At 42.4% G+C, this 27654-nt stretch overlaps 1 protein-coding gene across 6 annotated transcripts; it reads right to left on the bottom strand.

Annotated features, from left to right (window-relative positions):
• Positions 1 to 224: 224 nt before the first annotated feature.
• pde7a (phosphodiesterase 7A) lies at positions 225 to 26722 on the bottom strand. 6 transcript variants are annotated; one of them, XM_069151688.1, is made up of 14 exons: positions 26656 to 26722; positions 19909 to 20321; positions 9726 to 9786; positions 8244 to 8276; positions 6822 to 6911; positions 6089 to 6252; positions 5913 to 5976; positions 4329 to 4525; positions 3840 to 3971; positions 3636 to 3727; positions 3323 to 3467; positions 3123 to 3219; positions 2510 to 2590; positions 225 to 2395 (listed from the first exon to the last, which is right to left on the bottom strand). In XM_069151688.1, the coding sequence occupies exons 2-14, from the start codon at positions 20044 to 20046 to the stop codon at positions 2124 to 2126; spliced, it is 1566 nt and encodes a 521-aa protein (XP_069007789.1). In that variant the 5' UTR covers positions 20047 to 20321; positions 26656 to 26722; the 3' UTR covers positions 225 to 2123. The 6 variants fall into 6 exon arrangements, with proteins under 6 accessions (XP_069007789.1, XP_069007788.1, XP_069007793.1 ...); XM_069151687.1 differs by lacking the exon at positions 26656 to 26722 and adding an exon at positions 23601 to 24237; XM_069151692.1 differs by lacking the exons at positions 8244 to 8276; positions 26656 to 26722 and having other exon boundaries at positions 6089 to 6213; positions 6795 to 6911; positions 19909 to 20938.
• Between the last annotated feature and the right edge of the window lie 932 nt (positions 26723 to 27654).

Here is a 27654-nt window from a genome sequence, read left to right as displayed (position 1 = left end):
GATTTAGAGCGACTGTGTGCAGGATTGTGCTCAATAATAACGGTGTAATGGTCAATATGGGGGGGGGGGGGAGAAAAAAAATCTAATGTTGTGATGGCAGTATTCAGATTTTTTTCAATGTTTAACATTATATAGAACAAACACTTTCCTTATAGTTGTATTCAGTTAATTGATAATGAAAATAATTAGTTGCACACCTAATCAAAGACGAAGGAAAAGCGGCCTAATCGATGATTCAAGTTTATTTTAACAAGCTGTGAGAATTAAAGATGTGACGTAAACGCCGATCTATGGTTCCCGTCACTTCTGCCAATGTTGGCTCAAACGTTTGGCTGCAAACTTGGACCCGCGTGAAAGTCAACCATTTGTCAACAACAGGTTTTATTATTCAAATTGTAACTGCAACAGGCATGTATCAAAAAGGTCAATACAGCAAAGCCTTTACAAAATCCGGCTCGACACTGAAGTCTGCCCAAAAAATGGCTGTCGCGACGAAATTGTAAACAGTTGTATCAACAGTCTTACAGCACTTACAGCAAAATACAAATCAGCTAAAGTAAGAAAAGCACCTGTTATCGTTCAAAATGTCTCAACACAAAGACAATTTGTGCCACTACACAGAATCAAAAGTAGACGAACCAAACACAAAAGAAATGGAATGTTCAAATTCACTCGATCGTTTTGTTTCCGTACAAAAAAAAAAAAAAAAAAAAAAAGTTAAAAGGACAGCTGGAGTTGTTCATCACAACAAAAAAAGGCAAAAGGATTGGACAGTGCATTCAAAGACGAGCATACCATGCACTTGATGGGAACAGGAGTTGGTTTGGTCACTTAGCATAGTTTGTGCATAGTTATAAGGCATCAGTCGAGCAGTCCTTTAGGTTTCCTGCGGCTGTGAGAGACATTCTGCGGAGAGGGAGTCTCCTTCAGTCGATCCTTGCCAACAACAACAACAAACAACAACAACAAATACAACAACAACAAAAGCATCGTCTGCAGGCACCTCCTCCCTCTCTCCCTCTAAAAAGAGACTGGCAAAACCCTGAGCGAGTAGAGTTGCGTGGAGTGGAGTTCCAGGGTGAGACGCATGTGCAGTGGCTGACCAGTTTCCAGTTCTGGCAGGGGGAGCGCCGCGCCCCTCCTCCCCCCCCCCCCCCCCTCCCAACCAGGACCGGATGAGGCGGAAACATTGTTTTCATAATACCTTCACAGGATGTCTTGGAGAGGTCGCAGAGACGAAGGAGCTGCACATGCAACACCATCCTTATTTGGGAGTGCAACAACACATGGTAGCCCAGGTAGAGAGTCGTTTATGGCATCTGGTGTGTCTGAATAAGGTTCTGCTCATGGCTTCAACAGTGGGATGACAGTTCAAATCGAGTGGTTCTTCACATCTGTGCTTCGAAGGCAAACCGTAGAGCCGACATGATTCACTTCAGTTCGAGGGAAAGGTACAAGAAACGAGGAGAATGCGTAAACAGTCTTCGTATAGAGGCAGCAAAAGGACTGGGCTTGTCACATTTTTTTTTCTTTTTCTTTTTTTTTTATGGAGGAAGAATCTTCAATACAAATGCAACACGGTGTTACTCGAAAGTCTCAGGAGGGTCTCGTGTCTGAATACTCCAGTTGTCTCAGTCGATTCAGGTCAGCTCATTCTTCAAATCTTTTGTTTTCAAATGGCACTTCAACAATACCAGAAAAGTGGCCTCTTCAGTTTTTATACTGTTTTCCCCTTAAGGTTCACCAAAAAAACCAACAAAAAAACCCAAAACCAAGTGGTGTGTTCAGTCAGCAATGCCAAAACTACAGTGGACAAATAAATAAAACAAAGCAAATAAAAGAAAATACAGCAGTAGCCAAATGAGGTATCTATGTATTGCTCTATGCCAAAAAAAAAAAGAAGAGGAATTAAAAATTAAATAAATTAAATAAAATCAGTGGTTTATATCAAGATGGGAGGCCAAAGCAACAAAACATAAACAAGGTGGTAGGATCGGGTGGGGCAGCGGCAGGGCTGCGGACCGTCGGATGCCCCACCCGGCCCTCAGTGTGTGGTGAGGCCCTGAGGCCGGAGTCAGGGGTCAAGGGTCAGGAGGTTGAGGTGAAAGGGCACAGAAGGAGTGTCAGGATTCTCTGCTTCCCTGAGGTATTTCTTTGGAGCTGGGTCCTCCTGCGGCTGTAGCGGTGTTGCCGTTTCTTCGCGCGGCGGCGTCTTCGGTGTCTGTCCCGGCTCTGCTGGGCTCCCTCTCCTCGGACACGGGGGTTGGTTCCTGCTGCAGGCCGCCCCAGCTGGCCTTGTTCAGCCCCATGTGGCCCAGCATGGTCTGGGACAGACGTGTGTCGGAGAAACGGGCCCACTCTGCAAACAGCGGCTCGGCCACATACGTCATGAAGCCTGAAGGAGGAGAGACGACGGGGAGGGCGAGGGGGAGGGGGGCAGATCAGACTCGGTATTAGATATAAACTGTGAATAATTGGTGAGTATAACAAAATATATCATACTACTTGCCTATTTGAATGTTGCCAACTGTGTTCTTCTGTCTGTCGCAAAATGGGCTGACTTCAAGTTTGTGCTTCTTCTCAATGTCTCCTACAATAATGTTGACAAAATAAAATACAGAATTTATTTATATATATATATATATATATATATATGAAGTGATTCATGGTATGACAAGGGTGAATCAAAAAGTTCAGAGGCTGCTCCTGTTGCGTGCCAACAAAGCGTAACATTGTAACGTGCGAGGAGGAGGAGGAGGAGGAGGAGGACGCAGTAACGTTCATGAGTAAGTACTTTTAAGTTTTGTGGCTTAATCAACATCAGCACTCGAGTTACATGCATTTTTGTGACCGCTGGTACATTTGTGCATTTGTGATTTCACCAAGGAGCCGAGAGCGTGCGCATCAATTTAGGTGTCAATCTCAGAAATTGCCAATTAAGATCCCGTGAAATGTTTACAAAAATCTATGGCAAGGCAGCCATGAGCAGGAACACTCTCTGAATTTTTTTTTTGGATCACCAGTTATATTACATGTTGTACTTCTATTGAATTAATCACAGAAACAAGCCAAACCAATAACCAACAACATCAGAGCGGGCAGCAAACAGACAGGGTAATAACCTTGTTGGAAAAACTCCTCTGTCACTCTCTCGCTCCACTGCTTGCTCAGCTCCCACGGTCTGCAGGGGTTACAAATGTCTGCACACTTCAGAGCCATCTGTACGGGGGTGGGAATAAAAACAAAATGAGAACCAACCGTTTTGTTGAGATGCTGGAGTTGTGCTTTTGTTTTGTTTTTTACGGTGCAGCAGTTAACCGACCTGCAGGATGAAGTGACGGTGACTGGCGTTGCTCAAGAACAGGTTCTCCTGGTCCAGGTGAATACGAAACCTGGACAGGTACCCATTCTGTCTGCTGATGTCTGTAGCCAGGATTAAGGAGCCCAATTCCCTCTCCAAGTTCAGGCTGACGGGTCAGAAATTACATTCATTAAACAAAAATGATCCAAGGCTGCGGGGCATCAAGTCAGAGAACTCCTTAGAAATAACTCGACAACCTACAACACGCGTGCTGTCCGGCACGGTCCGTGGCGCAGTTTGAGTTCTCTAAACAACATTTCATTGTCAGACTGACCTGTCTTCAGCAGGCAAATGGGAGAAGAGCCCAGTCTCTCTGAGCAGACCCACTGCCGACTTCCAGTGGTGGTTTTCCAGAACTGAGGTATTCTGTGTTGAAAATGGGGAAACATGACTTTAATACATCATAAAATCTCTTCCTCTGCAGTCCATTCATACGGTAAGTAAGTCAAACAGAAGAGCGACCGTTGTGCTGTCTTACTCTATAGAGTGTGGCGAGATAGTGGCCAGTCTTGATGAGGAAAGGCTGGTTGACCCCAGGATGGCCCAGGTCATGTGTGGCAGCTGCGAGGAGTCCCAGGAGGATGTCATAGGAGGTCAGAGACTTTGCAAGCTGCACTCATAACGAGACAAAATCACAAAGAGGGGAAAAAAAAAAAAAAAAAAAAAAAAAGACCTCAAATGCATTGTATTACATACTTGTAGATATTCATATGAAAAGCAATCTTTGTGAAAACACAATATAAATGGATTTATATATCATCATCAAACCCACATCTTAATGTCATCATTCATTCGGTAGATGAAAATAAATTCATCGGTACAGCCCGCACTGCGAGTTGTCTTTTGTTGGAGCAACAAAACTGACAGAAAAAAAAGAAAAGAAATAAAAGAACATCCCTCTGAATTCGGGACATTCAAGCAGCCCTTCTCGCAGCTGAGAAGCAAATGTCTCGTCTCCATATCTCACCATGGGCTCCTGCAGGTAGCAGTACATGGCCTGGGTGACATCTGCAGCGTGGACAGCGTTGTGGTACGGGTTGTCGCTGTGGTAGTCCTCCTGAACCATGACCAAAAACCTCCAAAGTTTGACCATGTCCAGCTGGAAGAGCTCCACCAGGCCATACTGGTTCAGCAGGTGGAAGGTCAGGGTGATCAGACTGTTTCCTGAGCAGGACAACATATCAGAATGAGCTTCCGGACGATGGTTTTTCACTCGTATCACATGTAGGAAAACGGCACAAGTAGACATCATTACGCTCAAAAATACCCCTCTTCTGCTGCGCTCGATGCTTTCCAGGAGGTTCTTCTTTTTTTTTTTTCAGTCTTGATTTATTTTATTGGGGCGTCAACTTCTCACCTGCCTCCTCATCTGCTTCATTCGAATGATTTGTGATTTTTGATCGTTTAGCCTCCTGAAGCCCTGCGATCCTTAACTCTTGCTTTTAGGGTTCAAGTAAGGAACATGGCGACAACATATCTTGCGCCTGGAACACATTTGGAGAAATGTTCAACTAATACGCACAATATATTACTTTTAACGTGCTCTCTATATGACTGCTGATTGGTGGGTCAAAATGAAGAACATGTGGAAGAAAGCGGTTACTTTTTCTTTGTGATCCGTCACCAAATCTTTTTGTTTACTACTCGTTTACTGCAGCAATCTGGCTTTAAACTACTGCAAGAACTTCGAGTCTTTTTATTGTTCTGGTATTGTGGCTTTCACAGAGACAGGCTGCCCACAATGTAGCACCATGAAAAATAACAGCACATATCTAATAAAAAAAAAAAAGTATGCAATATGGGGTCCTCTGATCAAAAGTAAACAACGGTACCATGATCCCATCCTGGCTCCGTCCACAGAGAGGCAGTTCGTCATTTCTCTCAAATCTTTAAATGTTCTAAAATATTAAATACACCAGATATGCAAGTTCAGTTGCTACAGTCATCTCTTCACCCTTCATGGGAATGTGAATATTCGGGCGTTGTGCATTGGCTTTGGGAAAGAACGGACCTTTTGCCTGGCTCGTGTTCAGTCTAAAACGGGAGTAATGGCGCCACTGTGTGAGCTTTTCATAGCCGTTAGCTTGCCGGCTCCTAACTCTTGATACACCAGCGTCGTGTGCCTCCATTTGCAATCCTATCCTGTGACACTGGTGCGGAATATCATTACATCATTATTCGCTATTCAATAACAGTTGGACCTATACAGCGGTGGTCTGAAAAATTCTATTTAAAGTGGCATAGAGTTACAAAACCTATTATTCCTTTACCAGGCCGGAATTTGATTGCTATATGAGGAATAAGACGGGTGTTTCGGTGGAATCGTTTGCTCTGAAGTCAAACTACATGCGATAATGACGTCCTTTTCAACACGAGGTATAGTGATTCAGTTATACTTCATACTGCGTCGGCCGTCCAGTAGATGGCACCAGTGGGAACACTTTGGATCAAAAGCAGAGCTGATGCTGGAGTCCCCAGTCAGCGCATAACTTCTGGTAACATGATGTTTAAAATAACTTCCTAACAGTGTTTCAGATCATATTTTACTCACCATTTGTCAACTTATCGAAGAGGAAAATGTCAAAATTCCAGTTCCCGACTTTTTCCAGCATGCACTACAAGAGAGGGAAAAGAGAAGCACAGAGTTAGAGATGTTCAGTCTGTGTGGGGAAAAAAACCCAACAAGTCTTATTCTGTCATCACTTTATAAAAGGTGTGTTTTCATACTCTGGCTTGTCCAGTGTAGGCTTCATCCAGGATGTGGAGGGGGATCTGCTGGGGGACTCCCCGGAGCAGGCGGGACGAGTGCAGGTATCTCTGGAAGCTGAGCAGTCTGTGGACCCTCCTTTCAGGACCGGCGCTGGCCGACGCCGACCCACAGCCCAGCCGCGCTGCACACACAGACAACGACGCATCAAGATTTTTACAAAAGATGGCAACACGCGAAATAGACGGCAAATATCAGGGCACATTTATTTCACAAAGCTCATTAGGCTTGGAGGATGATTTGGCTCGGACAAGCTCGGTGGGGTTCTGACACCAACACAGCGATATACAAACAGTCGCTGCTGACACAGCCGCCCACTCGTAAGCCTTTCGTCTGGGATCACACGGCAGACATGCTTTGTCAGTGGTCTCTCTCGCGCACACACACACTCAACAAAGGCACTGTGTCTGAATAAACGGTGGCTGCTATCCGGAAACACGTCAGCATGTGGTAGGATTACTTTTAGGTCAAAATGTCAGCATGCACTCGCACAACGTCTTTGTACATGTTTGATGTTTTCTAAAGAGCTTTCATTGTGTCTGAAAGTGGTTATTTCACCACACACCTACTCACAATAGAGTCCAACTAAAACACACCTCGGTCCTTATTGTCATGTGAAATGCAATCTGTGTGGAGCTCCAGTTTAATAATGCCTCATGTTGTCAAAGAGTTGAGCCTGTGATTCATACTCACTGTGAAGGGTTCGGAAGTCGATAAACAGGTAGGGGTGGGAGCTTCTTCGTTCCGGTTCAAATCCAACCTGACTTCTCACTCTCACATCTCCTAGAAGAAATCAGCACTTATTTCCTCAAGATTTCATACTGTGTGAGAAGAGAGGTGTCTGAATGTGTTCAGCCGAGTAGTATTTACAAACAGTTTTGATCATATGTTGGAATTTATTTTGCTGAAGTGCTGTGAGGAGGGGCTTTACCACATGACAAAGAACAGAGCACTTGAATAAGGCAAATGCAAATGAATCTCAAATCACCAACCCAGCTGAAACCCAACCTTTTTAAGTAAGCCTCTTTTTTTTTTTTTAAGAGCACAGAACATTTTTCATTTCTCCTTTGAAAAAGCTGAAAATGATTCTGGTTTTTTTTTTTTGCAACATCCAAAGATGTGAGAATTTACAACTACTACACTTTCCAGCCCATGCTGATTAAGGCTTTTAAACGTCAAATACTTTATAGCTTATGTTTTTAAAAGTACTGCACAAATAAGAACTTACTTATAGTTGTGCAGCTTTCGGAGCAATTTCAAAATGTTAAGACAAAACGGGATTATTTTTATGTAGTTAGAATTTAATAGCAATAAATCTTTTGAGTGAGAAAGAAAATTGTTGTTGATGCCTTGTGGCAGCTGTTGTTAAAATGATTGCTCTTTTTTTTTTTTTTCCTTTGATCAATATTGTAGCCGATACACATTAACTGTAGCCAGACAGAAAATCTCTCCATTACGTCTCAGCTTTTCGTTAAAATTAGAAAATAATCCATCTAATACTAAAGATTGAAAGTGAGGCGGGACATTAACACTCTGCAGCGGTAAAACCCATCATTTTATACTCCAAACTCAAATAAGCAAAAGATGTGATTTGGAAAATACTATTTGCCCCTCGCCCGGTGTGTGTTCTCTCCCTGTGCGGGCACAGTCACACACAAACACACACTCCCAAGTCCCAGAAGAGGAAATTCAACAGACAGACAAGTCAATCAAACAGCTGAGCATGCGATGCCATGTCAGGACAGTCTGCTCTACTATTAGTACTTAGAGCCTCTGAGAGTGATCTGCAGTCAATCTATGACTTGTTTTAGTAGTCAGGCGGAGGAACAGGGACGACGGGCTCCGGACTCCGGACTCAGACCCAACCCCCACCCCATCCCCCGGCCGGCCTGCATGTAGACTGCAGTCAGGAGCAGGGAGGTGACAGGATGGTGCCGTGACACTTGATGCAGTAAAATGCTAGTTGTGTCGGCAACACTCTGTATACGGCAAGACTCTATGTGTCAGTGTGCTGATCAAAGGTGCTAATCAGTGCAATAGTACGTGTCCAGCACGGCACTTCAGGATTAAAAAGCAGTCACACAGGAGTGTCCCCACAACCAGCGTGTTACTTACTTGCAGACAGCTGTTTGAAAATTACACAAGCTCCTGTCAAAATACCAAAAACTAAGCATTACTATTCAAAGGCGTAATGATTTGAAACACAATTTTGAAAAGCTGTTTTCGACACCGTCGTGAAGAGTGAAACCGTGTCGGCGGCATTTCATGTGCAAAACACGTGAAATATACGACCAATAAAAACACTCCATTTCATGCACTCCTGGGCAGTGACTGTGGGCCCACATGTATATAAATGTGTCACATCTGCAGATGCCGAGGCTCAGCACATGTGTGTGCGTGTGTGCTTGTGTGATTCGTGCGGTTGTTTTTTTTTTGTGTGTGTTACAGGGTCCATGTTTCCCCCTACGGTGCCCTAGCGCTGGCGCTCTGGGGTGGATGTAGGTCATGTCATTATAAATGATGTGGCGAAAGCTCTGAGTCCTGCTATTTGAAAGCACATCAGCATTAACTTGGCAGACTGAACCCTGGCCCGGGCAAACACCGGTTTGCGTCCCTCTCCTCACACTCAATTTAATATAAAATCTAAAGAGACAGATGCTTTATGCCGGCGACGTACGGTACTGCCATGATACTTAGCTAAAGCTCCTTCAGTCAGCTCAATAAAACTGGTGTTACTGTAACTAGACACACGTGGCAGCAGGCGACCTGTGATCAAGCTGGAAAGAGAAAGTATAGCAATACTATGTGAGAGCTAAAATTAACAATAATAATCCCTCCCTAATCATTTCAAGAGTGAAACTGACGGGATTACATTAGGAGCAACTCTTCTGTCTTTTTTTTTTTTTTCAAGGCGTTACCTCTTGGTGAAAACCACAAAGTGGCCAAAGTATCACGTGAGGGCACATCCATGTTTGAGTGGGCAGACTTCAGGGTTATAACCAGGCTCCAATCGCACCATTATCCACAATAACCGTATTGATTAGGAAGACGAAGCCGATCTGGCTGCTTCCTCGATGCATTTGATTCCATCTGCCTGGCAGAGCTACGAGTCCTCCATCCTCACATCCATTTTCTAAACTGTTTATCGTGTTTACGGTCGCTGAGGGCAAATGCACACACACACACGCACACACACACTATGTAAACACCCGCCGCCAAAGAACCTTTAGTCTGTTTAAGGTTCAAATGAAATCCAGTCCTCGTAACAAATCTGATCAAACTTCAAAGACACTCAACACTAGAGATACACTCAATCCCAATCTATTGTGATTGAGAGATTAGAAAAAGGCCAGGGATTGAGTGGATTCTGGACGTGCACTTTAGTGCTCCCCTCATCTCTTTATAATCTCTACATCCCGCACTCAATTTCTGTCCCATGCATTTCCCATCTCACTGCTTTTTTAAGCCCTTGCATATTGAGAAATGGACATGATCATGGAGGAGATAAACCTACTGATGTCTGGGAAGTGTGTGTGCGTGCGTGCGTGTCTAATGAAAATGCACGCGTGTATGCAATGATAGTGGGGAAACACTTACCTAGCATACGAATGTACAGCGCAGTCTGGTCGGAGCTGTCGTACGAGATGGCCCCTCGTCTCTGAACAAAAAGAGAAATCATCAACAAGGTTAATACCGATATGATGTTGCAATCATTTTAGTACAGCAACATAACAAGGTCCTGCCACTGCTTGCGAAGCACAACATTTATGTGTGGTACAACAATTCCATCTCTCCCAAACACATGTTTTAAAAAAAACAAAAACAAAACATAAATACAGGCATTTTCTTTACATTTCACACAGTATGTGCAGAAATTGAGAAGTGGAGGGTGGTGTAGCGCTGCTAATGTTCTAATCTGCAGTGCGAGTGTCAGTGTTTGTGTTCACTGCTGTTATACTGATAATCATGTCCAGGCTCCATATCATCGACCGCTATCAGTCATGTGAGAAACACGCAATAGGTGGACACACACACACACACACAGACACAGAGAGACAGACAGACACACACACACACACACACAGACACAAAGAGACACGCGTACGTTTCCCATAAAGATCAATTATTGCCAGCCCCATCCAAATAGATCTGCCCCGACCCAAGAAGTTTTTTGTGATATTTTCACTTCTGTGTAAAAGGTCGGCCTGTGGGGAGATTTGGAAATGCAGAAAGATTGAAAAGTATATAATAAAAAATACTTCCCTATTCTGACGTCAGTAGGTGAATGCAATTTGAATGAATTTAAATTTTGTGTTAAAATTTACTTTGGTGTTACTTCAACCAGAACCGACCAACCAGTAACAAGTAATACGTGTAACAAGCAACCATAATAATAGCTCCAGTGATAGACCTTTTTATTTATCAGAAACAGACATATTATTGCTGTGATCAAAGCCACCAGACTCCATTCATAAAAACACAAATTTTACCTGCAGAGCACGGTAGTTTCGTTTTAGTCTGGTGGCTTTGAACAGAGATATTACGACTGTTTCTGATATTATATGATCTTTGACCAAACCAAAATTTGAAGAAAACTTGAACGACAAAAAGTAGATCTGTAGGGATTCTCTCCATAATGTTGTCAGTCACTTAGAATAAAAATCTCAGCCTGTCAGTAAAATAAAAATGCCCTTTTAGTGGACCTACTTTTGACGGGCTGTTCGTTATAAAGCGTTATAAAGGACCGTGTAAAGTAGTAAAAAAGTTGAAAGGCTTTCTATTGCCTCATCTACTAAGCTATACCTACTCGGGTATCTGTTGCTGTCTGAAAAAATATGTTGCAGTCAACAAACAATCTAACACGAGCAGAATTTTCAATATATATTAAATAAATGATTATCAAGGTCAGTCAGTGCACCTCTGGTAAAATAATGATGCATGATCACAAGGTGAGACAAATCAAGACAATACAACTTAACTTTGACTTAGAATATTTTAGTCATTTGGATCCCCCCAGTGTTTATACCAGGGTTATGCCACGTTATCACTAAACCTTTTTTCCCCTCATACAAGGCGCAATTAAATAGTTCAGAGACAGCTCGTGTCTCTGAACGGAGCGGGGGAAGCTATGCGCTTTATTAAATCGTGCACACCTATGGTCACAGAAACGCGTGTAACTCAATTGCTGACGATTTTTCAAGCAACCTAACGTGGTAGGCTCACTAACAAAGCTCCTGGCTTCCCTCTGCTCCGTTCGAACGCAGCGGGAGCAAGTTATAGCATAGCTGTAGCTGATAAAGGAAGCTCAGTCACAGAATGGTGAGGATGTCCAGTCTTCATGACTTCAAGAGTGATCTTACCGACCCCAGAAAAGGATCGCGAAGCCAAAATATGGAAGAAGATTCCAGCAAAATACTTCTGCCGCAACAGTACAAGTACGATCCCTGAACAGGAGGTAGCTGCAGCAGCAGTAGTAGTGTGGCAGGTATGACTGTGGTAGCTGCATGTTTGCTCTGTCGACAGAGCTGCTCAGGGCTACACTGAGGTGTTGGCTCACCTCTCTGTGCACTCCACACATCCTGGCCCCCCTCCAGGCCAACTCTCCACTCTCCCTTCAGGGGCTACCCTTGTCTAGGGTTACCCATTCCACAGGGAGCCTGCATAACTGTCCGGTTGGCTCACTGACTGACTCCCTGCCAGACAGATGGTTGTTTAGTAGGACAGACTGATTTAATAAAAAAAAAAAAAAAAAAAAAAAAAAAGGGGGAATGAACAAACTGTCTGGTTGACGAAATAAAAAAAAAAAAAAAGGGGCTGACAAGATAGTTAACTCCTTGTTAACACTGCACACCCTTCACTCAGCCTGAAAGGCTGCTCTAACTTCCCTCCTCCATTGAAAACAAAAGATTGAAAATACTAGGAGCAATTTTCGTCGTGTCAAAATAAACCAAAGTTGGAAAGAAATTGACCAAACCAATCTACTAGAAGTTATATTATGAGTACAGCGATAGGCTCGATAAATCGGCCTATATTCTAGGACCATTTAATGACAATCGTCTGATCGCACCACAAACACAAATGAACTTGCTTGTACACTCATTACCTAATATGCTTAGGATTACTGTGAATATTCTTCAACAAACACACGTACACACCTGACAATGTCTGTCCTCTAAACTCACGACAGCCGCCAATCCAAAGCTAATATTTTACCGGCTAGCAAACAGCTTGACTTAGGGTGGGTAATGTGCAAAGCTGTATTTTAGTGTCAACAGGACTCTGTGTTTACACACGGCACTGGTGTTTAATGTGAGCATTATGGATTGTGTGTATGTATGCACTGGCTCTCTGTGTGTGTGTGCGCGTGTGCGTGTGTGTGTGTATATATATATATGTATATAAGGGGGTTGGTATCGGCTATAATATGCGTGGGAATTGTATAAAGGAGGCTGTAGGTTTTGGGAAGGAACTTCCAAAACTTGGCCAAACAAACCTTTTGGCCAGAGCTTGTTGGAAACACACACAGAGCCGGCCACCAGTTGGCACTAACCGGCACGTACGCCCTCATGAGCTTGTGAGGCACTTTGTCAATGTCACATTTCCACCGTAAAAGGGGAAAGTCACGTTTTACCCTTGAAATGACCAGCTGATGTCACGCGCCCGTCGCGCCTTGCAGCGCCAACACACACAAAACCGCACACCCGTAGTGCTGTCATGGTCCGGCGAGAACTCGAACCACTTTGTAGGCTTTGTGTTTCTGGTATTTATGTGTCACAGCTGAGGGTGATGACAAATCAGGAAGAGATATGCAGGATGTCAAAAGCAGGACTTGAACTCAATGTCACAGATGCGCAATTCAAATATTAAACGTGACCTAAAGATTCTGATGAATTTGATTTGCTGTATGCACCGGTCAAAAATGAGACATGCAGACCAGCAATGGTTAATTATCTTTCTGAAATGCCTGTTCATGTGAGCCGTCTGATTATGATTATAAAGTTTTTCCACGCTGTATTTTACATGCGAGCATTTCGTAGCATCTGAACTTGGCAGGAAAAATGTTGTTTTAATCTGAAAGTAACTCTCCTCTTTAGTTTTTTTTTTTTTTTTTAGAAACTGAGATTACAGCAAACCAATTAGCTCATGTTTAATGCAAGAAACTCAAGAAAGCTTAAAGCTCACTTACTAAAGCTAACTCCTTTGATAAAACTAGGCATTCATGGTACATCTGGGTATTTTTTTTCCCAAGTTGGCTAATTCTGTGAAATCTGTAAATTGTTGGTACAGTGCCCGTATCAGAGCTTCTGATCATTGAAGCTCACAAGTGTGTCACAGCATACGTTTCAAGCTTAATGGAAAACTGCCAGCAGGTCACAGACTGAATGACAAGTAACACAGATAAAACATCTCAGTGCTTTTCTAAGGGGATATTTGAGTCTTTTTATTTGAAAATCTATTCCTAATCATTATCTTTGTCAGCACAAACTACAATGTCTTAACTTTGCTTAGCAACAGAAAGGTTTGTGTCTTTTTATTTCACAATAGAACGTGTTAGATTTTCCCATCGACTTTAATACACATGCTTTGGCTTCAGTGCTTAGCTGTGCTGGTTGGCCATTTGCATTTGACCCACAGCCTCCGGCATCAAACAAGTGTCGGGAATAACATTTCTTCCGATCCCTCTTTCACTGGCGGTTTTTTTGGAGTTTTTTTTTTACTTTGGCTTATGCCACAAACTGTTTATAAAAATGGATATAGTCTCCAGATTTGAAAAGTATAGCCAATGTAAAAATGCCTTTAAGTTTAATACCACCGAGGGCCACTAGGGGCTGGCTCCAAAAACCTCTGGCTCCATTAGACTCCCATTCAAAAGGTGTCAACATCTCTCATAAAATACAAATCATTGTCATAGTCAATAACTTTTTTCCCCACAAATCATCATGGTGCCCTTTGCTAAATTCACTCCTTCTCAACAGCGTTAGTTTTGGTGGTCAAATTGAAAATAATTCCATAATTAATCAGATATTAGACTTCAAAGAGAGTGATTTTTGGGGGCGTGCTTGGTTTGATTGACATGCCTGGGGTGAAGTCAGGTTTCCTCTAAAAGGTGGGGCAGGGCATAATGCCCTCAGCTACTCAAATCCTCCCTTCACTCTTCCCCAGCTCGACCAAATGTGGTCACTTCTGGCTCCAAAAACCGAGCTAGTGACGGCCGAAAAACCATAGTGGAGGCTTCAAAATGGCAGTTCACAAACCGACGGGTGGATTTCCACTTGGCTCCTGCAAACGGGGGCGTGAAGAAATTTGACTCACTGGGCCATCATCCATTACTCTGACGTAATCCGGATAGTGATAACTTTTATGACATCCAGAAATATAGCAAGTCTTTTGTAAAAACCTCTCCTGATCACCAAAAGCAATCGGGTTAATATGAAACTATGCATGTCTCGCTAACTCGTACAAACTCTACCTTATCTTCCCACCTACATTTTGGCGGTGAGCAGTATTTGCAATGGGTAAACACAAACAGTGTAATGAGTAAACACTGTGAACTGAGGACATCAATATACTTCAAATAAAATTACCCGTAGAATCCTTTACAGAAATAAAATGTTGGAATTACAAATACAATTGGATTGCTTGTTCTCAGACACCTTCCAGCAGTTAGAGAACAAGCTAAATTCAGTGTTGTTTGGAGTTTACCGTGACATAACAGTCTGCTCATTGTGCTCTCTGCAGTTCTACCTAAGCTCGTTTACATACGGCTCTGTTTTTTATCTTAGTCTCGCTGCCTGGGGTCATAACACTCAGGTTTCTGGGGTCAGGACCTGATGTCAAAACTCCTCACTGGGCAAGTAACCCCAGGGCTTCAATGTTGGCCATTTTCCTAGAGTTAAATAGATGCTATCAATATCACAAAAAGGAGCACAAATGTGGACTCGAGTGACCTTACTGGAATCTGGTGAAATTCTGTTGAATACCTGATTTTTATTCCCTCTAACAGCTCCCTTAATTTGTGGTTATGTTTACTCAAGCAAAACCCACTAATGTTTGCATGTTTACGTCATGAAACTCCAGCCGAGCAGCAAAAATTTAAGATTCAAAACAGTTGAGTGGCTTTTTTTTTTTTTTTTTTAAACATGCTCTCTTGTCATCTTAGCATTGCGATTGAGCAGATACCGTGTTCCCTTTGAATGGTATTTAATGGTCCAGAATACAGTGCCACCATTCTCACACTATATTGTTTCAAACACGGGCGTATAACCTGCCTATATTATCTTATTAAGTTTTAAAACTGGGTTTTATCTGGGGACAGGCCTGTTGGAGTCAGTAAGTCAGCCGGGGACAAGCAAATGAGGAAGCCAGCCGTATTCCTATAAACTGACATATCAGAAACAAAGCAGTGCACACACGGACACATGTAAATTCCTGAGATAAAAGCAGCTGGACTTTATGCAGTTTCACAAACTAAAAGCTTCCTTCTGAGTTATGACCTCTTGCAGCGCTATTCTGTGTGGGACGGCACATTCCAGTAACAGAGTGCTAGACCATGAACACGGCAGGTTTGGAGTGTGTGTGTGTGTGTGTGTGTGTGCACCAGTCACTGCATACACAAAAGCCCCAGATAGAGTATACCTGTTGGAAGAGTGTTTTATGAGTACACTGTCCACTGTGACACACTCCAGCTGCAGAGTTTTTGAGAGAGGGCTGCTGGTTAGAGGAGAGGCTTGGGGTGAATTGGCCCGATGCCTTAGCCTGCAAATGACGAGGAGCGTCGGCGCTGAACAAAGCAGCATGCTTGTCAAGCAGTAATATATCTGCAACGAGTGGTTTTTTTTTCATCTTTTTTTTACTGGCGGGTAAAGTGCCATAAAATGATTTAAGTCTTTTTTTTATTGCGAGTGCTTTAAGGGGCCTTGTATACATGTGCTTTTCACAGTGCTCTATGAAATAAGCAGAGTTAAGGGGTGGGGGAAAGAGGAGTTTTGGTTCATATTCTCACAGGCTGTCTACCCTGCGCAGGAATTTCATTCATTTCAAATATCATCCCCAGGCTCTAATTGCTTTTCGGCGCCAGCTTAATGCCCCCCCCACTCCTTGAAACCTTTTAAGGAGGGCAAACAAAACCCAGGTCACCAACCAGTGTGATCTAGCTGGGGTTTAAAACTAGCAACACTGTATAGGGTCATGGGTGTATAGCCCTACATTAAACATGACTAATTGTCAGTCAGAGCAGTTGACATCATGTCTGTTAGTGTGTTGATGTGTGGAACCACATTCTCATGGCCGATTGTACTCGACACCGCAGCACAAAAACAGAAAGGTCATGTGATAAGAGGGGCCCTTTACAGAGAGAGACAGACAAGAGAAATGGGATGGTGTGGGTCAATATGTTTGAATGAAGACAGGATGTAAGGGTTGGCTCCTGTTTATTTACTAAATAATACACAACCCCCTTACTAACAAACACAACCACGCATTCCAGCTCATTCAGCAGAAAGGCTAAGTTTTGGCAGCACAGGGGTTAAAGTTTTTGTGAAAGGTTGTGAAACACCAGGCTCAGAGTCTGAACGGCTCCTTCAGCATTCTTACCACATCCTGAAACGACGTTAATCTGATGGCACTGCACAGAAAAAAACAACAACAGCGTATCGCTTCAGTTAAAATCAACAAAGTAGCTGCCCCAGAAAGAAGCACTGGTTCGCTTATCAATCTCCTCACAGAAACATCCATAGTGTGGATGAAACAATCAGCGCTATCTCCCGCCCTTATGGATCGGCTCATCATCATCTCCTCGGCCTAAACATCTCAAATGAGAAGGAGGCGATCTGGGGTCAGTGACCATCACACTCTTGTTGATATCTTTGGCTGTGATATGACGGACTGAGCCGGATGGCAGATCACTGTTTTTAATCTAAGTCGCTTTCCTCTCATTATCACCAAAAGCCATGTGACAGGTCTCCTCAATAGTGTGCCACCATTTATTCATTCTTGTATTGCGCCAAGATGTTTTTTCCCCCTTATTTGGAAAGTTGTAAATTACACATTGCCTCATCACAACCATGTAGCTGTGTGTGAGTGTGTTTGATTGGCACCAAATAATGATAGTCGACCCTTCAGTCCAGTCAGTAACATCATCCCTAAATTGTGTGCAGTCACACCAAGCTGTCTTTATGTGCAAATGCATGTGTGTTTTGTAGTTTAGATGAGAACCACATGACTCTTTGTCCAACTCTTTGTCTGGAACTCCTGCACCAATGTAATCCGTCTCAGTCCTGCATTTACCCTTATTTTCAAGAGACACGTCAGAGGGGAACACTATATTCAAACTCAACATCCACCTCACTTTTGGAAATTAACCAAACAGGCAACATTCATTGTGCTAAACACAATGGAGGTATTGTAATGGATAAATGAGCCCATTTATTTAATGTCTTGGCTGTTTTCAACGCCTCTTCAACAGCATATTTACACCCAATCACAGGCATTCCACAACCACAGAGTGACATATTCTTCTGAGACTCAGTTACTTCAACCCTACTCTTTCGTCCTCTGTTTACAAGAGGAAATGTCTTCATTGGCGAGGGAAGGGGAGGGGGAGGGGCGGGGGGGGGAGGGGAAGAGGGAGGGGGAGGGTGGGTGTGCAGAGGAGAAAGAGAAAGAAAGAGAGGGAGGCTTGTGAGTGAGCGGAACAAGATAGCCAGTGAAAGAAAAGAGATTGAGACTCCGGCCATCTGTGAGTCTGGCAGCGGGCCAAACCACTGCCCACAGAGCCCAGGCACATGCCTAACTGCCTCTCTCTGCGATGGTAGTCCAGCCCTGCTTCCACAAACAACAGGCCTGTGGAACCACACACAAAAACACAGCAGCCACCAAGGACAAATGCACCCTTATGGGCATAAATAGGGCCTGAAGCACAATATTTGTAGAAGTGTAATTGCTCTGTGACAAAGGCTGAGTGACACTGCTGCAAGCGTGCATGCATGTCCACCCAATTCTGCCAAGTTTTGGAAGGGAAAACAAGACAAATGACTATGTCAGCAGGTCTTTATGATGAATTACCGAATCCACGTCTGTTGCCGTATCATTTTCGCACTATGTATAAAGTGTTTGTAAACCTTGTGCAATTTAACAGAATTTTTCACTAAAATGTCATGCAGATCCTAATTGTTTTACTGGAAATTTGTTTAGCACTACAATGTGCACTGCTAATTGCAAATAAACCCTTTTTTTCCCCTCAACAAACGAGCACAGTAAGCGCGTACCTCATACTGGCCGATTGAAGAGGAAATCTGAAAAGGCAGCTAGGAAACCAGAGCACGAGACACAACAGCTTTACACATGAGCAATCAAACATCACACTGAGATCGATTTTCTCCTGAGGTTTTCGGGACCTCTCAAGGGAACCTTCCCATTGGCTGCGGTCTAGGATTCAAGGTCCAAGAACCACCAAGGTACAGGGACAGGTTCGGGCCTTTAGATTCGTTTTTTCCTAACGGAGACTGAGTGTGATGATTGAGTGGCAGCAGAATGACTGGATGGTCTGAAAAGTCGTGTCCAGCCACCTAATCCGACATTTAATGACATCAGCTGGACAAATAACACTGATAACCCAGCAAAAAAAGAGCACTGATGAGCAGTAACATTAAGGGTTTTTGATAGCCAACAGTATACTATTCTGTGAGGATGGGTGGTAGGTTCAAAGCAGACACACATGGGTGGTTATGTGGAGCAGGGTCCTGCATAAAGCACTAATGGACAGCCCATTGAAGAGGACGCTCACACAGTCAAAGGAAGTGACTTTATGCTTAGATAATGGATTGGCAGATGCTATGCAACACTGCGAGAGTTTCTGTTCATGAGTAACTAGCGGGATGTGACCCAAAGACAAGAACATACTGCTGCTATGGCCCAAATATGCCAAAGCAATTGTGTTAATGTTTGTTTTTTTTCCATTTTAAAAAGTGTGGGGAAGGATTTCATTAATGGATGATTTGATAAGCAACTTTTCTCTGAGCTGAAGGTGCTCATGAGTTACAGTTAAGTGTAGTGGACAAAGGGCTAATAGGCTAATAGACACTTATCAACTTAAAACACATGCTCAAAAAAACAACTCAGTGACTGGCTAATGCATTGGAGATGAACTGTACTGCATTGGCACATTTTCTGTGTGCATAGGAGTCAAGCAGAACATGACCTTACAACGTGAAGACTGTTGTTGCAGCCCACCTTTTCTTTTCCTTCACCACAGAGCAGGTAAAAAGAAATAGGAGGCAGGTCCACCAAAGGCCCATTTTCAACAGTTCAAGACTTTGAAAAAAGCAGGAAGTTCAAGAATGAGTCAATGATGTATGTTTCTTCTGTCAATATGTCAAGGGATGTTAACATAAATAACAGTGTGGCACATTCCTTCCGCCAAATCCCCGGAGTAAACTGGTACACCTCAGCATCAGGTTGTCAGTGCTGGCTAAAGTGCAAGCAAAGAAGATTTTATCTGTGGACAACATACACAAATGTAAAGTTGGGTTTGGGGAGATAGCTTGTTGTGTGTGTTAAAGGTCTAAGAGATAAGAATATGTTGCATGGGTCTGAGCAAGTGAGTGTCCACTGTGTGTTGGGGCCTGTATATCCAGCAACCACCTGCAAGATTCCTGTGGATTATTCGTGTATTAGTAGAAAAGTAGCTGGTTTTATGGCCAATGTTGTCCCCAGAGGCAACCCCACTGTGACTAAATGATAGAGAAATGCAGATAAGAGTGGTACATTTTCATTTCATTACCTGTGACAGCTGTCTTGGATCAGGAGCCCCGAAGAGAGACGAGCTGGAGCTGAAACTAATGGCTCCCCTCCGGCTGAGGACATGCTTGGGAACCGGCCTGTCTAGAGGCAAAACCGGCAGCTGATAACATACTTCCATTGAATAGTCAGGGCTGGTTCCGGATCAAAAATATAAAAACAAAAATCAAATATATAATGGAAAAAGGTAACAAATGCGATGCAAAAATAGATGACTGTTGAATTAGACAATCTCCCACAGCCGAAAAAAAAAAATCTTTCAATATTGTAGAAATGATCCGATATCGAGCTGCAAAGTATTTCTGTTCATTATGAGCGACTCAAAACTTGTCCAGATCGCCTTCATTGATGCTGCGTCTCATCTACCTCCACCGTTTTACCTCCTTTGATGTCATTCTGTAAGAAAAAAAAAAGAAATCATGCTGCTGTTGCATTTGCCCCTTTCCTTCTCATTTTACTCAAATCCGGGCCCACGGACGACGAGACCTTCTTGCCATTTTCTGGGTCTTTATGAAATCGCTTCCTCATTTTCAAAGCAGAAAAAAACGTCCGCTCATTTGGGTTTAGTGGCGTTTACAGATCCGCATATCACATATCCCGATGTGAAAACAAAAGGCACGACCACTTCCAAAAAATGTCATCAACATATCATTTTCAATGCAACAGCCGGCGGATGAAGTGAGGAAGCTCCAGGATGGGAGACCGTGGCCGGGAGGTTTTCGCTCATTCAGCCCTAAACCGGTGGCGAAATATAATCAACATGTAGGGCTTTTCCGTCTTTTTTCTGAAGCTGCACGATGAAGGAGCAGTTGTCTAATTCACCGCTGACCGTAAAGCACAAAGTGTCTGGCTCAGAGAGGGGAACCCCGACGTTCATCTCATTCACTGCGATCCCGGCGGGTTTCAAGGAAACGTAATGGCACGAAACACCAGACTATCAACCAAAAAAAACGACAAATTAATAACCTAAAGTGTGTTTAATTCCCTAACAACTACCTACCTACCGTCCTAAACATTAGCCTACTGTGTGCTTTTAAAGCGCACACCACCTGCCAGAGATGGTGCTGTCGGAGCGAGTAAAAGACGCCCTTGTCCAAATCCGACCAATGGCGTGAAGGCAGCTGTTGTAACCTGAGGGCCGATTGGACGAAGCCGTTTAGCTTGTTTAAAACGACCTTCAGGACTCGCTGCGGGGCCAGGGCGATCCCAAGACCTATATGAGCAGTCGTTTGCAGACGGCGTGGACTTTCTCAAGGGTATTCCTCCACGACGGGGCTTGCCCTGCAGCGGTCCACATCATTGCCAGTGATTACCTTACTCTCATGAGTCATCCTATTTGGGAGCCTAGACTTACCAGTTATACAGCAAAATGTTGCATCGCTGTTTGACAGTGGTAATTTGTTCCATATGACTGCATGTGGTGACTCAAGACTGTCCACTTTAAAGTTGACTCTGAGTTACTAGTTTTATTGTCTCCACACACCGTTTGGATTATGTCTGTCTGCACTATTTCTCTCTTAGATACTGAACAACTGAATTTTATATCCATGATATGGTGTTGTTAAATTTCTGCTATGGCCAAGTGCCTCCTATAATTCCAAGTGAAACCTACAACAACTGTCCAGAACATTAACATTTTCACTGGAGGTTTCTCTGCCATTCCCATATGCTGGTAGACAATGGATGTGCCATGGCAACAGTCAGGCCCAGTGCAAATGCAGGCAAAATGCCCACCCTCCCCATTTCCATGGGTTACGATCATAACCCCCCACAAAGAAGTCCTGCATCTTTTCCAGGCAACACTGCAAACCACAACAAGAACCGTGACTACACAGAGACAGGGGCAGAAAGACTGCCAGAAGTGTCAAATCAAGTACAGGTATAATATTATTTGATTTTTTTTTTTCTTTTTTAAAGTTCTATTTAAAGGAGTGTGTGCCTAAAAGTACTACAAGAAAACTTGATAGCTATTTTAACTAACAATCAATAACAACAGTTGCTTGGTTACATACAGTTTGGTCACCTAAAAGGCAAACAAGGTATTCAGACTGGTAGCCATTTCATCACGCAGGCCTGACTTTGCAAACCCTCACCAATTCAGACACCTTCACAAGAAGGAAAGGAGGATCAGTAAAAGTTAATATTTAATATCATCCTAAATGAGCCATGACTGTAGCTGTCTCAGCAAATATGGCCTTTGCCATCCTGAGTAGAAGGCTTAATAATAATAATAATAATAGTAATAATAATAGAGTTAATGTATACTGGTTTTAGACTGCACTTAAAGAAATACAAGTAAATAGAAAGGTTTCTCAATAACTTTCATTACTTTCCACCCCTGGATGTTGGAACTTCTTTTAGCCAACATAGAAAACCTTTTAATTTGATGTTATCTGCTACTTTTCCTGTTGTGTGAGACACAAATGACTAACATTACAAATATAGCTTTTGCAAGGTGTGTGCTGCAACCACACATACTAGAGTTTACAAACCTAGTGTTGCCAGACAACTCTGAAACTGCTTGATGTGACATTTGACACAAGTCAAGTGTGTGTGCACATGACAGCACACATTTAACACCCACTGCTCCAAGTACACATTTGGGAAGCATTTACGTTAATTAATTTCTTGCACAGCCATTTAAAAAAAAACAAAAAACAAAAAAACATTTTGCCACACACGCACACACCTTTGTAGCAGATGTGTTTAACAGCTTGAGCAGCAGCCCCAGGAGCTTTAGTGAGATAGGTAAGCTGCATACCTGCTGATTCCCCTTGGGGTCACAGTTGCTGTATCTGCCTGTGAGACCCCCAATGCTCCACTCCCACTGGCTCTAGTCCTACTACAAACTCACAGGAGACAGATTGCAAACCCCCACGGTGTCCCGAATTGATTTGCATGTTATCCTCTGACGACAGTGTGAGCATCACTGGAGTCATTATCTTTTTCTTCATTAGCCTTTCGCACGTATAGTTCTCTGAGAAAAAAACGGATTCTTTATGTGCATCTGAAAACCAACACACCACCATACACTAACACACACAGATATGCCTGATTCCTTATGTTTTAAAAATGAATGTAAAGTAACTACGCCTCCTCTGTATCGCTATTTTCATCAGACTGCAACTGAAGAAATGAAATAGTATACTTTTGTATTAAGATACCATTACAAACACCTTAAAAATGAATTGCTGTGTGTGTGGAGAGACATCTTGTGGTGAAAAAGAGCTCTTACAATGACAATGAGCGCTAGTCGAATCATTAAAAAACATTTTGGCGAATCAAAAAACGATTCTTATCTCTGCATGGAAATTGCTTTGTAATAGTTTCTCAAGACTGTGAAAGCTGTAAAATTATACAGCTTCAGCAAAAAGAGGAGGAATTGAATGACTAGATGGCCACAGGACGTAAGGACCTTCTTGGACATTCAGTGGAGCAGTTAAGTCATTCGTGAAGCTGAAAACACACAAGCATGGTAGCTTGTCATGTGCTGCGCTTTAACTGCCGCCCCTAGAACTGATAAGCTTTTATTAGAAGACCACACACATCATGGAAAATAACAAAACGATAGATAAGTTGCCCATTGTAATCGTAATAACTGCATTGTGAGTCGTGCAGCTCAGGACCTCAAGAACTAGAGTGTCCTCTGGAGACCTTACTTTAAACGTTACTTACTTACTCGTCCACTGCGCAACTGTAACAGAAAGAGGTGAGAAAGTTGATTTTCCCAGGAGCAGAGGAAGATCTAGCTGTCGTCGATGTGGGGCTTTACATATAATAGGATAATATAATAATTTGGCTGGGAGATGTTGTCCATGACTGAGAAGACAACGTCCTCCTCGGTGAGACGGCTTGCAGATTGTCCAGCTCCGCCCTGAGGACAGAGCAGGGTAGAGCACGCCTTCTGAATACGATTGTGGAGTCGTGTGGTGTCGTCCCTCCTCAGGCTTTGGCTCCAAAGACCACACCGTAAGAAAATGACACCGGCCACTAAAGACTCATGAGACATCTGCAGCATGATGCCGCATACGTTAATGGACTGGAGTCTCCGCAGGAAAAAAAGAGAGACTCTGGGCCTTCCTGTAGAATTTATTTTCCAGTCTACTGCGGCGTCCTAGCCGACTCCCAGGTTTTAGTACTCCTTCCTTCCTCTGTGGATCCTCCTGATCTCTTGTCGGTTGCCGTTGTTCTGGCCGCCATGATGGACGCTTTCAGCACGATCAGCTGGTCCCTGGTGTAAACAATGTGACTGTGGAGTTTGTGGGCAACAGCAGCGTTGCTGAATGAAAGCAAGGACAGTGGAAAAAACAGAGCTCTCCCAACTGGCGTGTGCCGAAAACATGAGGAAGACGAGCAGGAGTAACTGTAACAGGCTGCATGCACCATATATAATAATAATAATAATAATAATAATAATAATAATAATAATAATAATAATAATAATAATAATAATAATAATAATAATACATGTCTGAAACATTCTTTCAGATGCTAGGGTTTCAGCTTGGTGTGTAATGAAAGGTATTATTTGTGCAGCGATGCCGGTATTACGATTTTAAATAGGTAATTTTCTCCAATATATTGACGACTACACTTGACATAATGCCTGCTGGATACAACCTGGCACATCTTCTTTGAGTTAACACTTATAGTTAGATGAAATCTTGCATGTGCAATATGAAAAAGTATGTTGAGCTAATGTCAAATTGATCAAAATGGGTTTGATTTCTTGACTTGAGTCCTCCACATCACCAATGCGTAACTGCTTTATTTATTATTTGCGTATTACTGAAGTGTCTTACCTCTTGTTTCCATCCACATTGTGTACAATAAATCAAAGGACCATAAATCATAAGGTCTAAATGCAACAGCATAACCACCTGTCTCATAGTGACGCCAGTGATGTAAATATGCTGTAAAAAAAAAAAGGAAAAAAAAAGAAATGCTGGACACAACCTGCCCTCTTTCTACCACTAGATAGCAGCCTTTTACTATGTTAAAGGACAGACGGCTTTACAGCTCCTTAGTCGAGGCTACAGTGTGATACTTCTTTGATTGGCATGAAGACCCAGATGGTTAATGATTTAAATCTGCAAACAGCTAAACTACTGAGAGTGGTGTTTAATTTCCAAAATCTGATGAAACAACAAAATCTAATCTGCAGCTCGTAAATTGGCTCAGGGTTAAGATGTCAACCATGAAGTGCAACGTCCAGGTTCAAGTCCTTCTCCCTTCTTTAAATCCCTGTCATTTCTCTACTGGTGCTATCTAACAAAAGCAAATTGCCTTGAAAAATATGTCCTGAGGGCTTGTATGAATATCTTCGACTAGAATCAGCAAGTTAACTTTGTTGGTTGGAAAATGTGAAAACCTGATGACTTTTACACCTTTCTAAATCTTTCTCCTCCCTTATTAAAGTCTCAGCACAGAAGTTACTGTTTGGTGATTCAGCTGCTCGTGTCACAACGTATTAAGAATAACTTCTAATAGAAGAAAGTACGGAGAATGTCAGGGGCTTCATAATAATGCCAGGATTCTGCATGTTTACTGCCCTTTAGTTTAACCTGCTTCATGCAGACAGTTCCGGCTGCTGCATGTTGAAATCGCCCTCCTTCACTTCCAGAAAGTGAACTGCTCTTCTCGTGGTTTAGAGGGTTTGAGGTTTAAGCCAGGCGGAAACGAGCACATGAATGCTGAGTATATCTCTGTTTCCCATGACCATGAGCCGCAGTGGAGCCTGTTGAAGCAGAGTGACGTCTCTTTTACGTCACTGTATAGTTATAGATGTTACATAAAGCTGCATGTAGAAATCTGGCTGTTTGATTTCATTTTTTTTTATTTGTTTTTTTATTTGTTTTATAATCAACTGACTTTATGTCAAGTGATGTCAAACCATCTACAAAAGTGTGACGGTTAATTTTTTTTACTTATCTTGCACATTCATCTGTACTTTACTGTACATCGACTGGCTTATCCCAGAAACGATGTGGTAGAGTTTCACTGAGTCTAGCTTCATTGTCTGTGGATTATAAAATGGCAGGATTTCTGTTCTGATATATTGTGGGTTGATGTTTTTATTACACTGCTGTGCTATCTTTAAAAAAAAAGTTGCGCAATCTTGACCCATATAACACCACAGCATAAGCTACCAGTTTGATGGGAGCTGTAATGTTCTGCAGAAATTAGTGATAATTGCAACGAGCATACGTGTGCATTGGTCCATTTTGCTGCCTACTTAACTATTACCTAACTACGACCACCCTTTAGTATGGTAGTTAAGTAACAGAGAATGTGAACGTGGTATAAATGTCAATTTAATACATCATTACTTGAGTTTTTTCTGTGAGTAGTTTGTTTTTGTAACATATAACATGGTTTAAAAAAAATGGCTGTCTTATTTGTCTTTTACTCACAAATGTTAATGAAAAAAAACAGTCCAAATAAAATGAGTGCAGCTAAGCGGTGGTTTATAAAATGCTGGCTTATAAATTGTTGCAGCTGAATTTAAGTTTTGTATGATGCTTCTAAAGGAGTTTCAGAATAAAAGGATGTCAGTCATAACCATTATGATTAGAACACGTGAAACACCTCTATATTCTAATTTAAATTGTTTAACTTAAATATTTTTGAATGTCTGGTTAGATTTTTATAACATTGGTGATTTGCCTGGCTTCTGTTTAGCAGGTAATGACAAACAAGGATGTCAGAAGTGAGGAAGGAGTCACTGTACCTCAGAAGAAGATCTGTACTCTGTCTTGAATCTGCTGAAGTCCTGAACACAAGAAGCTGGAACAATCATGGACCTGGAAACATCTCAAGAGGATGTTCTGAAGCTCCGAGTCTAAAAAAAGAAAAAAGAAACGCGATATGAAAACACCTGATGGGTAAATTTAGTGGCTCGATCCAAATATTAACCCAAATCCTATCTATTTTTATTTGAACTAATCTCTGCGAGGCTTCTCAAAACATCAGAGAAACATATGAACCGGGATAAGTGAAGAGTTTCCACTCATTGAAAGCGACTCACCCACTTGATTCTGTCTTTTTTAAACATCATATAATTGGATAATCATATAATAATAATAATAATCACAAATTAGCTGCAGCATGAATTGTCTAGAACTTGAGCGTTTCACATCGATGGTCAGACCAAAGATTTTACTTTTCTTTTTTTTGTCCTTGACATTATAAAATAATTTGGAAAATACCTAACAGTGTTCTCTGTGTAACTTTTAATAATTACCCTCATTTATTTATTTCTCTTCATCCCAAGCGAAACCACAATGCGCTACTGCGCCCTTTCAAAATATAGGGTACTAGCTTTTTACTAGCCATTTATAGTTACGTTAGAAAAATTACTCAGGCTTGGTTCAAAATCAAACATATCGGACATTTATTCTTGCAAGAAGGAGCAACTACATGCACCCTCAGAGAGAGGTGTCCAGCAATGCTTCTAGATCTCCTCCGTAAGGCAGCTTTTATACAGTTGACAAACAATTGACAGTCACCCCCAATTCCTTTGTATCTGCTTTCGTATGGTAATTCACAAGATAAGGACACAGGGGAGTCGTCAATTAGATGTGGAAAGTCAAACAAAAAGGAATCACTTGCAAATAAGAGAGAAACCCAAAGAGACTTTCCGGAGCCACAATGCAAACAAGAGGAAGAGACAAATCTTTTCTTTCCATCAAGTTATTTCTTTATAGGATCAAATTCACAGCAATATTTA

The sequence above is a fragment of the Embiotoca jacksoni genome, unplaced genomic scaffold (assembly GCF_022577435.1).
Source record: "Embiotoca jacksoni isolate LCO1_2020_lvr unplaced genomic scaffold, fEmbJac1.0.p SCAF_17, whole genome shotgun sequence".
In the NCBI taxonomy this organism is placed as follows: Eukaryota; Metazoa; Chordata; class Actinopteri; family Embiotocidae; genus Embiotoca; species Embiotoca jacksoni.
The sequence above is the reverse complement of the archived record's forward strand: the minus strand, read 5'-3'. Positions and strand labels throughout refer to the sequence as shown.